The sequence below is a fragment of the Ilyonectria robusta genome, assembly GCF_021365365.1.
Source record: "Ilyonectria robusta strain PMI_751 chromosome Unknown BGZ61scaffold_1, whole genome shotgun sequence".
Taxonomy (NCBI): domain Eukaryota; kingdom Fungi; phylum Ascomycota; class Sordariomycetes; order Hypocreales; family Nectriaceae; genus Ilyonectria; species Ilyonectria robusta.
This window is the reverse complement of record NW_025764435.1, coordinates 138,155-151,162: the sequence shown is the minus strand read 5'-3', so window position 1 is coordinate 151,162 and position 13,008 is coordinate 138,155. Positions and strand designations below refer to the sequence as shown.

General features: G+C 54.2%; 6 protein-coding genes across 6 annotated transcripts; 3 read left to right on the top strand and 3 right to left on the bottom strand.

Annotated features, from left to right (window-relative positions):
- Positions 1–1,290: 1,290 nt before the first annotated feature.
- On the top strand, positions 1,291–3,162 carry BGZ61DRAFT_524943 (cytochrome P450 61; the record flags this gene model as incomplete). The annotated part of the gene is made up of 5 exons (XM_046252684.1): positions 1,291–1,462; positions 1,528–1,678; positions 1,738–2,702; positions 2,776–3,059; positions 3,124–3,162. 5 exons carry the CDS (start codon positions 1,291–1,293, stop codon positions 3,160–3,162), a joined length of 1,611 nt encoding a protein of 536 aa, XP_046111483.1.
- Positions 3,163–4,722: 1,560 nt separating this feature from the next.
- On the top strand, positions 4,723–5,013 carry BGZ61DRAFT_336804 (Rhodanese-like domain-containing protein; the record flags this gene model as incomplete). Its single annotated transcript, XM_046238996.1, has 1 exon — positions 4,723–5,013. A coding segment is annotated over one exon (291 nt), but the record flags the coding sequence as incomplete, so codon positions are not given.
- A 163-nt stretch (positions 5,014–5,176) lies between these two features.
- On the bottom strand, positions 5,177–6,666 carry BGZ61DRAFT_436831 (YIPF1 protein). Its single transcript, XM_046244035.1, has 3 exons — positions 6,365–6,666; positions 5,836–6,229; positions 5,177–5,773 (listed from the first exon to the last, which is right to left on the bottom strand). Exons 1-3 carry the CDS (start codon positions 6,407–6,409, stop codon positions 5,370–5,372), a joined length of 843 nt encoding a protein of 280 aa, XP_046111481.1. The 5' UTR covers positions 6,410–6,666; the 3' UTR covers positions 5,177–5,369.
- Positions 6,667–7,364: 698 nt separating this feature from the next.
- Positions 7,365–10,217, bottom strand: BGZ61DRAFT_338947 (ubiquitin family-domain-containing protein; the record flags this gene model as incomplete). Its single annotated transcript, XM_046239179.1, has 8 exons — positions 7,365–7,451; positions 7,518–7,628; positions 7,716–7,951; positions 8,431–8,763; positions 8,811–9,179; positions 9,227–9,440; positions 9,495–10,013; positions 10,098–10,217. 8 exons carry the CDS (start codon positions 10,215–10,217, stop codon positions 7,365–7,367), a joined length of 1,989 nt encoding a protein of 662 aa, XP_046111480.1.
- An 831-nt stretch (positions 10,218–11,048) lies between these two features.
- Positions 11,049–11,946, bottom strand: BGZ61DRAFT_488401 (translation protein SH3-like domain-containing protein; the record flags this gene model as incomplete). Its single annotated transcript, XM_046250107.1, has 4 exons — positions 11,049–11,119; positions 11,220–11,352; positions 11,439–11,705; positions 11,935–11,946. 4 exons carry the CDS (start codon positions 11,944–11,946, stop codon positions 11,049–11,051), a joined length of 483 nt encoding a protein of 160 aa, XP_046111479.1.
- Positions 11,947–12,519: 573 nt separating this feature from the next.
- Positions 12,520–12,937, top strand: BGZ61DRAFT_436823 (uncharacterized protein; the record flags this gene model as incomplete). The annotated part of the gene is made up of 1 exon (XM_046244034.1): positions 12,520–12,937. A coding segment is annotated over exon 1 (308 nt), but the record flags the coding sequence as incomplete, so codon positions are not given.
- Positions 12,938–13,008: the final 71 nt, after the last annotated feature.

Genomic DNA, 13,008 nt, shown 5'->3' with positions numbered 1-13,008 from the left:
GAAAGTGGAAGGAGGAAGCGGCCGGCCCTTCTATGAACTAGAAGTTAACCGTGCTTCTTGCCCAACCAAATTGCTGCGCTAGACCACGATGGGAAATTTCCTGGTGGGTTCGCCCCGCGAGATAGCCTGCGAAAAAAAAGTGATTGAAATGAAGCCCAGAAAAAGGGCTGATTGTCGTCATCTCAGATGTCCCGGAGTCAGGGCCAGCATCGTAGTTCCTTCAATCTGCACCCCCCCAGGCCACAGGCTTGTCCATTCCATTCACTGTTGCAATTGTCCCCGTGTTGGCTCGGTTCATCGTCCCGGTTAGTTCCTATCGTATCGCGTGTATTGGTAATGAGAGACTTGGCCCAGCCCTAAGTAGGGCCGCGGCCACATCCCTGTTCCGCGTCGTCCGCCAGCGCTCTGCTGTTGTCTGCTGTTGTTGTTGATGCTGCTCCTTCTGTTGCTACATTAGTGCTGCGGGTAGAGAGGTACGGTAGGGAAGGTACGGTAGGGAAGGTGTGTGGTGGCTTTCCAATCCTCCCCACCATGAGCATCCACCCGAAAACAACCACACGCCCCCCCATCACTGTTGATTGCTTGTTCTCCTCCCCTCCCCTGGTCAATCTCGGTCGAGAGAAAAGCCCACCAGACGAGGAACAAGCGACTCAACTCGCGAAGAAGGTGAGAAAAAAACACGGCTGGACGCTACACGTCCCCGGTATTGCGAGAGGCAGCAGATCACAGCGCAGAGAATACACGGAGAAAGCGCCCAAGCACTGTCCCTTGTCTCATCCACTTCTTCATCCTCCTCCTCATCCACCAAATCACCACCGAAAATCCCACCCTTGGCTCGGTCTCTTCTACCCCCGGAACCCCGGGCCCTTTTTGGATCCCATACCCATCCACACACATCCAACGTTCCTGGGTCCTTTAAGTACTCCTTAAAGCACGCTGACCCTACCGGCGCTTGCGGTGCCCAGTCCGGGAATTACTAACGCCTCCTCCCTCCATCGCCGGGCTTCTCGACCTACTTTTCCCTTCCCACCCCCCTTCTCTTTCTTTCACTTCCTCTCCTCACCTCCAAGGCTCAGTGCTCCTCGTCGAAAGGTCCCTGTCAACACCTTTGGTCGTCGAGTGTTCCTTCTCGTCTGGCCCGGCGCACTCCTTGGGACTCAACCCGTCAACACCAAAAGTCGTCGACTCGGGCTCCGTTTTCGCGACGCGACCCAGCTCGTCCTAGATCCAATTCGCATTCTCCTGGCGTAGATTCGACCCGTGTGTCGTCTCTCCATCCCGTTAGCCACAATGGACGCCATCAACTACACTGCCTCGGGCTTCACGTCCGCCCTGGCCAACGCGAAGTACCCCAACGTCAACATCCCCCCCCAGCTCGACTATGTTGTCGATGCCATCTCCAATGCTGGAGTCTGGACCCTCGCATTTACCTTCATTGCCATGTGCATTGTCTATGATCAGCGTGCGTTCCTCCCACTCTCGCTCAATCCTCAATGATCTGTCGCACTAACGTCGGGTTCGTCGCAGTCAGCTACCTCATGAACAAGGGCTCCATTGTCGGTCCCGCCTGGAAGATGCCCTTCATCGGTCCTTTTCTCCAGTCCATGGACCCCAAGTTCGAGGAGTACTACAACAAGTGGGCCAGCGGTCCCCTCAGCTGTGTCTCCGTCTTCCACAAGTGAGTCTATCCCTTCGTGCTGGGTTTCTGGTGCCAGTTGCCCTGACATTCTTGTACAGGTTCGTCGTCATCGCTTCCACTCGAGACATGGCTCGGAAAGTCCTCAACTCCCCCTCGTACGTCAAGCCTTGCGTCGTCGATGTTGCGCACAAGCTCCTCGGCCACGACAACTGGGTCTTCCTTGATGGCAAGGCACATGTCGACTTCCGCAAGGGTCTCAACAACCTTTTCACCCGCAAGTCCCTCGAGAGCTACCTGCCCGGCCAGGAGGAGGTGTACAACGCCTACTTCGAGCGCTTCGTCAACCTCACCAAGGAGAACAACGGCAACCCCATGCCCTTCATGACCGAATTCCGTGATGTCATGTGCGCCGTTTCTTGCCGCACTTTTGTCGGCCACTACATCTCTGATGAGGCCGTCAAGAAGATTTCCGATGACTACTACCTGATCACTGCCGCTCTTGAGCTTGTCAACTTCCCCATCATCATCCCCTACACCAAGACCTGGTACGGCAAGAAGGCCGCTGATATGGTCCTGGCCGAGTTTGCCAAGTGCGCCGCCAAGAGCAAGGTTCGCATGGCCGCTGGTGGCGATATTACCTGCATCATGGACGGCTGGGTTGTGCAGATGATCAAGTCCGAGGCTTGGCGCGAGGCCGAGGCGAAGGGAGACACTGAGGGTATCGAGAAGCCTCAGCCTCTCCTCCGCATGTTCAACGACTATGAGATCTCCCAGACCATCTTCACCTTCCTCTTCGCCTCGCAGGATGCCACCAGCAGCGCTTGCACTTGGTTGTTCCAAATCATGGCCCAGAGACCCGACGTTTTAGACCGTGTCCGAGATGAGAACCTGAAGGTCCGCAATGGCAACACCACCGCTGAGGTCAATATGGACCAGCTTGAGTCCCTGACTTACACCCGCGCCGTCGTCCGCGAGCTACTGCGATACCGACCCCCCGTCCTGATGGTTCCTTACCTGGTCAAGAAGCCGTTCCCCATCAGCGATACCTACACCGTCCCCAAGGGTAAGTTTTCCCTTCGATTGGTGTATTGGCATATGACGGAGATTGACGAGTGCTAACTGATGACACTTGATAGGTTCCATGTTGATCCCCACCACATACATGGCGCTCCACGACCCGGATGTGTACGAGAACCCCGACTACTTCGACCCCGAGCGATACTACACCGGCGATGCTGAGGAGAAGGGCAAGAAGAACTATCTGGTGTTCGGTGTGGGCCCTCACTACTGCCTCGGCCAGCAGTATGCTCAGCTGAACCTGGCGTTGATGATTGGAAAGGCGTCGATGATGCTGAACTGGAAGCACCATGCCACTCCTCGGTCTGAGGAGATCAAGGTGTTTGCTACCATCTTCCCCATGGTGAGTTTTCTATTCTCATGATTTATTATTGGTAACCAAAGAGGAGAGAACTAACTTGTTGCAGGATGACTGCCCTTTGACTTTCGAGGACAGGAAGTGCTGAGTGCATTGACTGAGGTCGCTGTGCGGCTGAATTATGACACACTTGACGTTTGCGATTTGATGACCACCTCACGACCATGAGGAGGCAACAAATGACTGATGGACGAGTCTGGGACAGACCAAAAAGAGGGCCCAAAGAGAAAAACAAACCACCGGATTACGAGCTATGGCTGAGAGAGGAGAAAACAGTCAGGACAAGCGTCATGCTGCTCTGGGTGGTAAGAGCTAGAACAATGAGCTTCGTCGATCGAAGAAGAGGAAGAGGAACAAGAAGAAGTGGCATGATGGGATATCAGTTGTAATACCTATTCTTTGTGTATATAATTGGCGGGCGGCCCGTAGGCGTTTTCCTCGGGCTACAGGCCGTAGAGCATTAAGCAGCCAGACACATGGCGATTGGACACTAGACAGCAAATGGAAGACAAGTATGAAATGAAGAAACATGAATTTGGGAGAAAAGAAAGACGAGGCATGTAACTCGTAAGCCATAAAGGGTGGCACTATGAGGAGTATGGCATGGAAAGGAGGTGAGAGAGTCTTTATAGAGAGGAGGCAATGGAAAAAGGTGGTCACAGTTCGGGTCAGGGTTATGGATGTAAGTATGGGATGAGGTGAGATGGCTAATACTGGCAGGAGTCGTCAGCCGCCTTCATGAGACACAGCCTCAATTCCTTCTCAGCTTTGATCATGTACTATTTTGTCATGTCATGTGCAGCTCGGAGCAGAGAAGTTTTACTGGCTGATCAAGCCAGTGGCGCCATTGAAGACCGGATTGTAGTAGTACAGGGCACGTTGGATTAGAACCCATTGTAGATCTTCTGCCTCTGCATGCGTCGATCTCTCCATGTACGAGGGCCCTCTATGTACTTATCTGGTAGCGTAGAATCTTTGTGCGCTGGGAGGGAGTTTGTTTGCCGAATTGCGCCTTACATCATCGCGGGGGATGGCCCAAGCTTAAGTACCCAGGTCCCCGGGCCGCTCTTCAACGTCTGGTACGTACTTCTCAAGCTGCTGGACTCAACTCCACCATCCACAACTTCGACTAGATCGACGTACCTCGACTATCGCCGGCGTCGCATCCTGTCCTGCCGCACTGCCTAGCGACCTCAATTACCCTCGGCCCTCTCACATCTACCACGCATAACAAACCATGGCATCCCGTCGCCCCCTCGCCGTCTCGGCCTCCGCCCTGCGCGCCGCCTCCGTCTCGGCCCTCCGCCCCGCGACCCCCGTCTTCGCCGCCGCCACACGGGCCTACGCCCTCCGTCCTGCCGTCAAGCAGCAGTCACGCCTGCTCGCTCCCGCCGCCGCCGGCTTGCGCCGCTGGTACTCGGTTTCCAAAGACGATCTCGAGCCCGGCAGGCACCTGTGGCAGTTTGACGAGCTGAAGGCGCTGGTGGAGAAGAACAAGGGAAAGGACGGAGAGACTGTCATTGTTGGTACGTCATGACGGAATCGCCGGGCCATTTACAATTGGGGACACCGCCCAATTGTCCGCTGTCTCCAGTGAAGGCTACGCCTATAGCCACATGCCCTGCTAACACTCGTTACCCCCCGAACAGACGTCCGCGAACCCGTCGAGCTTTTCGAAACTGGCAAGATCCCCGGCGCCATCAACATCCCCATCACCAGCGCCGTCCAGAGCTTCCATATCTCCGACGAGGACTTCCAGGTGGCCTACGGCTTCGACCGGCCCGCCAAGGACGTCGAGCTACTCATCTACTGCAAGGCCGGAGTCCGCGCCCGCGCCGCCGCCGCCCTTGCCCGCCAGGCCGGCTGGGAAAACGTCGGCGAGTACCCCGGGAGCTGGCTCGACTGGGAGGCGCAGAATGGTCCCGTGGAGAAGGTTTAAACCAAGAATAACCAGGGAAGTTTCTGTGGCGGGGGGATGTTGTACGTGAGGACGATTGTGATATACGGACGGCTGTCTACATGACGATTTGTTGCGAGTAATGTAACATGTGACAACAGAGACATAGCTAAACGAGGGCCAAAAAAGCATGCCCATATAGATGGATGGATGCGCTACCTGTGTCTATTGTAAAAATACAGTACTGAAAATATCATGGTTCCCCTTGCGTGGGCTCGTCCGTGGCCCAACCCGTGCCCGCAGGCTGAAAACATAGGTACACTCTTGTACATTGCAGTTCGAAAATCATCGTCCCTTGAATTCCTGATTCTCATTCCTCCTCCTAAAGTACGAGCTGACTAGCTGCTGCCCTTCTTGTCATCGCCGTCCTTGGGTTTGCTAGCGACGGGGCTGCCGTGGGCAAAGAAGAGGATCTTGATAGCGAGGGCGAGACCGGCGTGCAGAACGATGACGACGACGAGCAGAATCTTGCTGACCTGGCGGTCGGTGGCACTGAGCACCGGGTACAGGTTGCGCAGGAGGAAGGCGACGGACATGGCGAAGCCGACGGCGACGAAAATCCAGTTGAGGACGGAGAGGGGCGAGGAGCTGATGAGGGCGACGGGGATCCAGATGAGGTTGGAGTACCCGTAAAGAGCCCAACATTCGAGAAGATTGGCCGACTCGCTGCCGAAGTAGCGGAGGGCCAAGAATAGGCCCATGGGGATGAAAAGGGTGTAGCCGTAGATGAGTCCGGCGGCGCCTGGGCAATCAGGGTTAGCACAAAACGAGGTTGGAGTGTAGGAGACCTTGGAGAATACATACCACTCAGCAGCCTGAAATCATAGAGAAACGGCGCCTTGCCGGTAGAAGACAGGTACTGGCTGATAGTGCCGCCCAGGAACAGGATCAGGACGACTGTCGTGGCGATCCAGAAGGGCCCGTACAAGTCGGGGTTGCCCTCGAGCACATCGAGGAAGTTGGCGCGAGGGAACAACGCGGCCCAGCAGCGTGACAAGACAGCCGAGGTGTCGACATCGAAGAACTGCGCGTAGAATGACATGGACCAGAGGAAACGCTTCGATGAACCGGGGCCTGACGCAGTGGCCGGCGCGGGAAGGCCGCCCGAGGGGGGCTTGCGGGCGCCCGGCGTCGTGTCGTTGAAGTTGGACGTGTGGAATTCGAGGTCTTCCTGGAGATCGGTGTGACCGAGGTCGCCCTGTTTGCGAAGCGGAGCACGTTAGTAACTGATGCGATGGAAATGGGAGATGGTGCGTGTGGGCGATGGAGCTTCTCAAGCTGGTTGATCTGAAGCTCCGGAGCTGGAGGGGCATGACGGCCAGGCAAGCAGTACCTCATCGTCGACGTCGACGACGGCGTCGTATCCGGACCCCGCCATTGTGTATTGGCAAGCGCTCTGCTGCAGATGAAGCCGGAAGGGCGGTTGTAGATGGATCCGGAGCCTGGATTGCCGTGTTCGGAGCTTTGTTGGTGTTGCTGGCTGGAGTCGTGGCGTTTGCTGTCAGCTTGGTGACAGTCTGGCCGTTGCGCTCGTAATTCAGGAGCGCGCAGGCGTGTCGATGTCACATGGGGCCGGAGTTTTCCCGACGCTTACGGTGACCCGCTCATGAGCCTCATCTTAATGCAGTGTTAGTCGCACACATCAAGCATCTCCCCAATATCCATTGCGTGAACTTGATTACGATAATATGGTATCTAAATAATAATATTAAAAACATATAGAAACAATCTCTTGATTTCCTTTCTTTGCAAGAGTTCTCTCGAATAATGCCCAATATCTTTACTTGAAGGGACTCTCGGACAATAGTCTCGCGCTAGGCTAGGTAGGTTGTACATGCATACCGGGACTCTGCGAAGTCTAGGGAGTGAATAACTTAGAGGAATGGAATAAAATGACTAATTCTTGTGAGTTGCGAATCCTTGATCTCCAGCCCCAAGGAATATTTTCAATTGGGTTATTGAATCAACATGGCATGTATTGCATCGCCAGTCTATGATTGCATTTGCGGCACAATTGAATGATTCCGTTATACAGTCACTCTGCGCGCCAAGCTGACATCACTCTACAACCTCTACAATATACGCGACACAATGCAACACCGGCACAACCATACAAACAAAGTCATAAATCGGAGGCTTGAATGTATTTTTTTTAGGGGATCGAGCCTGAGTGACCGTCGGCACGTGTTCATCGGCATCATTTAGAGTGTATTGCCTGTGGTGCAAATGCTACTGAAAAAACAACCAGACTCGTGAACAAAGAAGCTCCTCTGTCCTTGCCACCGACCCCAGAATGCCAAAAATCCCAGACGCCACATCCATGGAGAAATCGTTTACTTGAGCTTCTTCTTGGGTCGGAGCTGGTTGGTGTGACCGCACTTTCGCTTGCGGCAGTTGGTCGCACGGGGAGGGAGACGGGCCTGCATCATCTGTTAGAAATGCCATTGTTGATAGAAAAATTCCCCAGGAAATGGCTTGTAACGTACGTAGCACTTGCGGCAGATCATCTTGTCGCAGTTGAACTTGGAGGCCAGAGCCTTGAGCGAGGGCTCGATGATACCACCACGGAGACGGAGGACCAAGTGGAGGGTGGACTCCTGTAATTCCAGTAAGCATTCGTTCCCCTCTCATGCGAAAATTCCGCCGCGACCTGGGGGTCAACCCAGTCGCTTGTTCCCACGCACCTTCTGGATGTTGTAGTCGGAGAGAGTGCGGCCATCCTCAAGCTGCTTGCCAGCGAAGATCAGTCGCTGCTGGTCCGGGGGGATGCCCTCCTTGTCCTGGATCTTGGACTTGACATTGTCAATGGTGTCCGAGGACTCGACCTCAAGGGTGATGGTCTTGCCCGTGAGGGTCTTCACGAAACTGGGTTGCGTTGTCAGTACGAGGGGTGCGATATTCGGCTTCGTCGGGCTTCGGGCTTACATCTGCACTGTCAGGAAGTCAGTATATCATTTCTCCGTGCGTTTGGCGTTTGGCAGCCATGCCTGGGGGGGTCTACTCACTCTTGACTGATTTTTGTGACGCTGACGATGTGAAGTTTGGAGAAGCCGGTTCTGCGCGCAATATTGGTGGGGCGCAATGTTCAACCGAAAGAAAACCCTAGGGTCAGGAGCCAGATCACGTGGCGCACCAAAACGATACTCCACACCAAAGGGCCCAATCTGGCAGGCACCCTGTGCGGTATTGGGCTTCGGGACATCGTCTTGGTGTTATTGTTGAGTGAATCATCTGAATCACGAATGGACGCCTGATTTTTGCGGTAGAGTATTGATCATCTTGAGGTCAGAGATACCATATTACTTGTCTTAAACCGGGTATAATATCTGTCTATCCCATCCTTTTCTTCTCCCTTTGCCAGGCGAGTATCCTCTGTTCTAGCATGTAAACTGCGCGAACCATCTCCTGCAATGATAGGCCAGCCACGCGTCCTTGGTATAATATGAGTATCACGATCCTGAGCGATAGCGGGGAAACTCTTACCTGCGGCTGTGTAAAAATATTGTGCGGCCTCTGTGAGGTCTTCAACCGCACGAAAAGCGTCGTATGTGAAGTCGGGTTTCGATGCCGGCTCATCTTCCAAATCGGAGTTGTCTTCCTTTTGCACCTTCACGGTTTGACCCAAGACCATCTTGGTTCGGCTATCCGCATCTTCCTCTGTACTCTCATGTCGTAGAGGCTCAAGACGAGGTGCGTCCTCGGTGGGGAAGAACCTCGAGATGGCATTGTCATCTGAACTCATCAGTATTCCGGTCGCTTGATCCTTCTAGATCACTCACTCTTTTTGTCTATTAGACTCGAAATGCGTGCAAAGTATTTGTCAAGTTGCTCCGATGTCATCGCAATCACTTGATCCGCGGTGACCTTGTCAAAGCTTGGCTCACCCTGGGATGCCAATGGATCGTCAAGCTCAGCCATGGCCTCTCGCCATTTGTCCCAGTTAAATCGGAGGCCTGCCTCAAAACCAGTACCCTGAAGCAATGGCGAACTACCGCCGAGTGGGGACGATAGTTTTGTCGCAACTACTGCAACTGAAACCAACATTATCTCTGGATAGTCGAGGATGAATAGTCGAGATTTGTGTATAGGTAGCTGGAAGCCTAGTTTCATTACAGATATGATGCTTCGTGCTGTAATGAGTGCTTCGACTGGGAGGTGGTTAGTTGAGGTGTGACCATGCGAATTCAGAACTAACCCGGCAGTGCTAGTTGTCGCGAGTAGGCGACAAGAGTTGGCGTGTCGCTGATGGCAGGGAAGATCATCCCATAGTTTTGGTGGTATGAAAGTGCCAGATTCATGACAGTGTAATGGAGGTCAACTCCCTGAAGAGTTGCGTGAAGAGGCACCTTCAGAGCTCTTGTATACGCTGAAGGCAATCTGTCTTGCATCTCTTGAGGCAGGTCATAATACTGAGGGCTTTCATCAGCAGAGCGCCTGCAACACTAAAAGTAAGCTCTACTCACTGCTCTTTTGCAAGGCATGTGTCCGCTGTTGACCCAAGTGCAGAGTTCTCCAACACCTGTCGGAATTCTAAGCAGGAGACAGCCCAGATAGCATAAGGCAAGGGTCTCAATCATCCTTGGCATTGGCCAGTCTGATCCTCGGCTGGGATCCCAACTTTGTGCCCTTGTCTTGCTGTTGTCAACTCCCTTGACCAGTTCCTCTGTTGCTGGTTGGGAGCTGAACATCTCGAGCGAGTCTTCTTGGGGAGCATCCTCAGCCACAAGGTTGCTGGAGCCGCGAGTGCGAAGGTCCCATAGGTCACGAACCACCGTCTCAAGCTCGTCTTTGTGGCCTCTGGAGCTGACGAGCCACAGTACTTGGTTTCTGAGGATTAGTTGGAGACATTCGAGATAGAGGTTCTTGCCAGCCTGGCCAGTGAGATGGCGGAGCTCTCTCTCCTTGACTTCCCTCTCTCGTTTGGCGACAGCACCGAGTTTCCCCGCATCTTCTTCGTCACCAATATCGAATTGAATAAAGCCCTGAGTATCTGTCAGCAACTTCTTGTTCGCTTATGTGATGCCTAGCAGATGCCTGGCAGATGGGTGCCGCTGGCTTGCACGCACCTCAACCTGGTGGCCGTTAGAGCAGAATCGGAGACCATTCTCCAGATACCATTTTCTCACGCCACATTCCGGGCATCTCTCCCCCTTAGGGAACTTGCGAAGCTCCCGCCGCTCGTCCATAGTTTCTCACGGGCGAGATGTTACATGACACGAATGGCCTAGTCGATTGCTGGCGTAGTGGAGGATCTGTTGGACAGACAAGATTCGTGTGATGTGTTTGGTTGTCGGGAAAAAGACGGCGCTGCAAGATACTTCAAACACCAGTGACCGCTTTCTTCTTCACTGGGCTAATCCCTTGAAGCCTCGTCCGCCAAGGCAGCATCCGAGCTTTATACCTATGCTGACGATGCCAATATTCACGGTACCTTTCCTTTTGACTTGAAAATACCCAAGTCGCGTATCTAATCTAATCTGCACTTTTTTCCTTGTACCATCAATCCGGCCACGCACACGTCGCTTATCGGCGTGGGCGTCGATGAACATGGGGAACGGACCACTGCTATAATTATCTAGGCCTAGCTAACGGTCGGTACCTGATGAGACATTCACAGGATGCATATCACGATTTTGCATGAGGGGAAGTAAGTTCCGTAAAGGTTTTAATGGCCTTCTATCGGACAGACTCTGTCAACTCCAAAGCTCTCCCATTTTTTATCTCATGATTTTGCCGCTACGAATATCGTGACATGAAGGCATTTGCAGCAGGTGGGTAAAACAAAGGAAAATCGAGGCCGCAACTCGGGCGCTTCGGATTGCCGAATGTCATAACCAGCAGACAATCCTGTCCAGATAGAGTCCCTCAGCACGACGCCCAACTCGCCACCCGTGGATATTTGATGTGTCAATAATTCATCAAAACAAAGCGATCCCTCACGCACAGCCCAACATCAGAAGGGATTGCCGAGAGGCCAAGGGCCACTGCGAGCTGGATCCGTAACCAAGGAAAGACATTTAACCCTGGCGGGGAGCCTCCTTGGCCTCAACAGCGGCCTCCTCACCCATGGAGGTGAGAATGACGACGTCTGTGACAGTGTTAGTGGCATGTCCACGTCAAAACTAGTGTCGCCGACTGGTATTTATCCATCGACGAAGCTCAGGGGAGCTTTCGGGGTGGCAACTTACTGGTGTCCTTCTCCTCCTCTCTGAAAAGACGGGTAATCTTGTCACCAACCTCACCATCGGGCATGCGGACGTCATCCTTGGTGTCACCATCATCGTTCATGAGGGAAAGGAAACCGTCGTCGGCGATGTCCAGCTGGGTACGTGTTAGCTGTTGGGCTCGGGGGCGAGGAGGGGAAGTGCCGGGTTGGCCCCTGTGGAGCGGGGCAAGGGTTCACTCACAAGCTGGAACTCGCGACGAGAGACGTGGGGGACGTCCATGTTGTGGGTGGAAGGAGAGAGATCCTCGTACTTCTTGTTGGTGAAAATATCGATGGCGACAAGGTGGACCTTGGCATGACCGTGCTTGCCAGTCTTGGAGGTAGACATGTCGACGATCTTGCAGGGGCGGTTCTTGATCACGACGAAACCGTTCTTACGCAGAGCAGAGCACTGCATAGGGAAGGTGAGCGAGGCACCGGCATCGGCCGACTCGAAGGTGACATCATGCTGGAGAGGTAAAAACGAGGCAATTAGCAAGAGCTCAGCAAGCAGATGATGAAGATGGCGGAGATGGAGGAGCGCCCGCTGGCGATGGCTCGTCGATGGCTGGTGAAGCCGAAGGGCAGCATCGAGGCTACTCGGTACCGTGGGGCACGAGTCACATTGCGGGGTGAATTTTCGAGTCGAAAAATGGACGCAAGGGCAGGGCGCGTGCGCGGGGGGAATAGGAACTCACCTCTTCCGACATGGTGATGGTATTGACAAGAAATCGAGGTCCTGAAGAAAGGGAGAGAGAGAGGATGGAGAGCTGGAGGGCACCGAAAAAACGCTGGAGAGGTGCTGGAGTGGGATGGAGAGGAGAAGAAAAGGAAAAGAGCCAAACTCGGGAGGAGGAGGATGGAGGGGGGGTTTAGAACGGTGGGAGGAGGCCCTCGACGGAATTTTTTTCTCGGTGCTGTGATTGGGTGTGGAGGGGAGTCTCAGTGGACACCCAGCTGTTTAGCGGACTCGTCTGATGCCCTGTTGCAATTGCTTCCAGGGCCTGGAGGGGTCTTTGGAGGGGGCACTGGAGGGGCCAATTCTTACAGGGCTTCTCGGGCGAACTTTCAGGGCGTTCCAGAGCCGCGCCAGCACGTCTACCTGCCTAGACTCGTCCACTGTGTTCCAGGTTGTTGTGCTTGGGTCAGCTGCGGACGGGTAGGCGGGCCAATTTAGCAAGTGGCGGGCCACTCAGAGGGCGGGGTCATTCCCAGGCTGGTATCCATGGTTTGATGTGAGGCAAGGCAGGGCATCAACTCTAATGGGGGTTTGTTTTTCGCCATCCCACACAAACTGCTTCCTGCTGGGCTGTAATAAATTACACGATGGGATATGACAAACAGACAATCTTCAATCAGACGAACAAGCTCCATGGCACCGCATTCCACCTGGTCATGCGGCCATCATGATTGCGTTTCGGGCGCCTGCCCCGCTCCTTGTCTCGCTGCCCGATGGATGGCTGCTTCCCGTGGCGCGCGCGGGGCATCATGTGTTGCAGCTTGCATCCTTGCGTGTTGCAGTTCCGAGAAAATCCATCCATTGCCGCGACAACAGTGCCGCCGCGCCCCGGCCTGCAGCATCATCCGCAGCGCCCACAAACCAGATGAACTTGGGAGCTTGGTGGCGGTTGATTACCTTAGGTAGGTACCTAGGTATTATTGTGCGGCGGGGCGGGGTAGCTATGGCGGTGCAGCTACCTGGTAGTGTGGCGTATGGCACTTCCCGGGAAGGCCCACCGCGTTCAAGCCACACCATCAAGTGCAAATGGGTA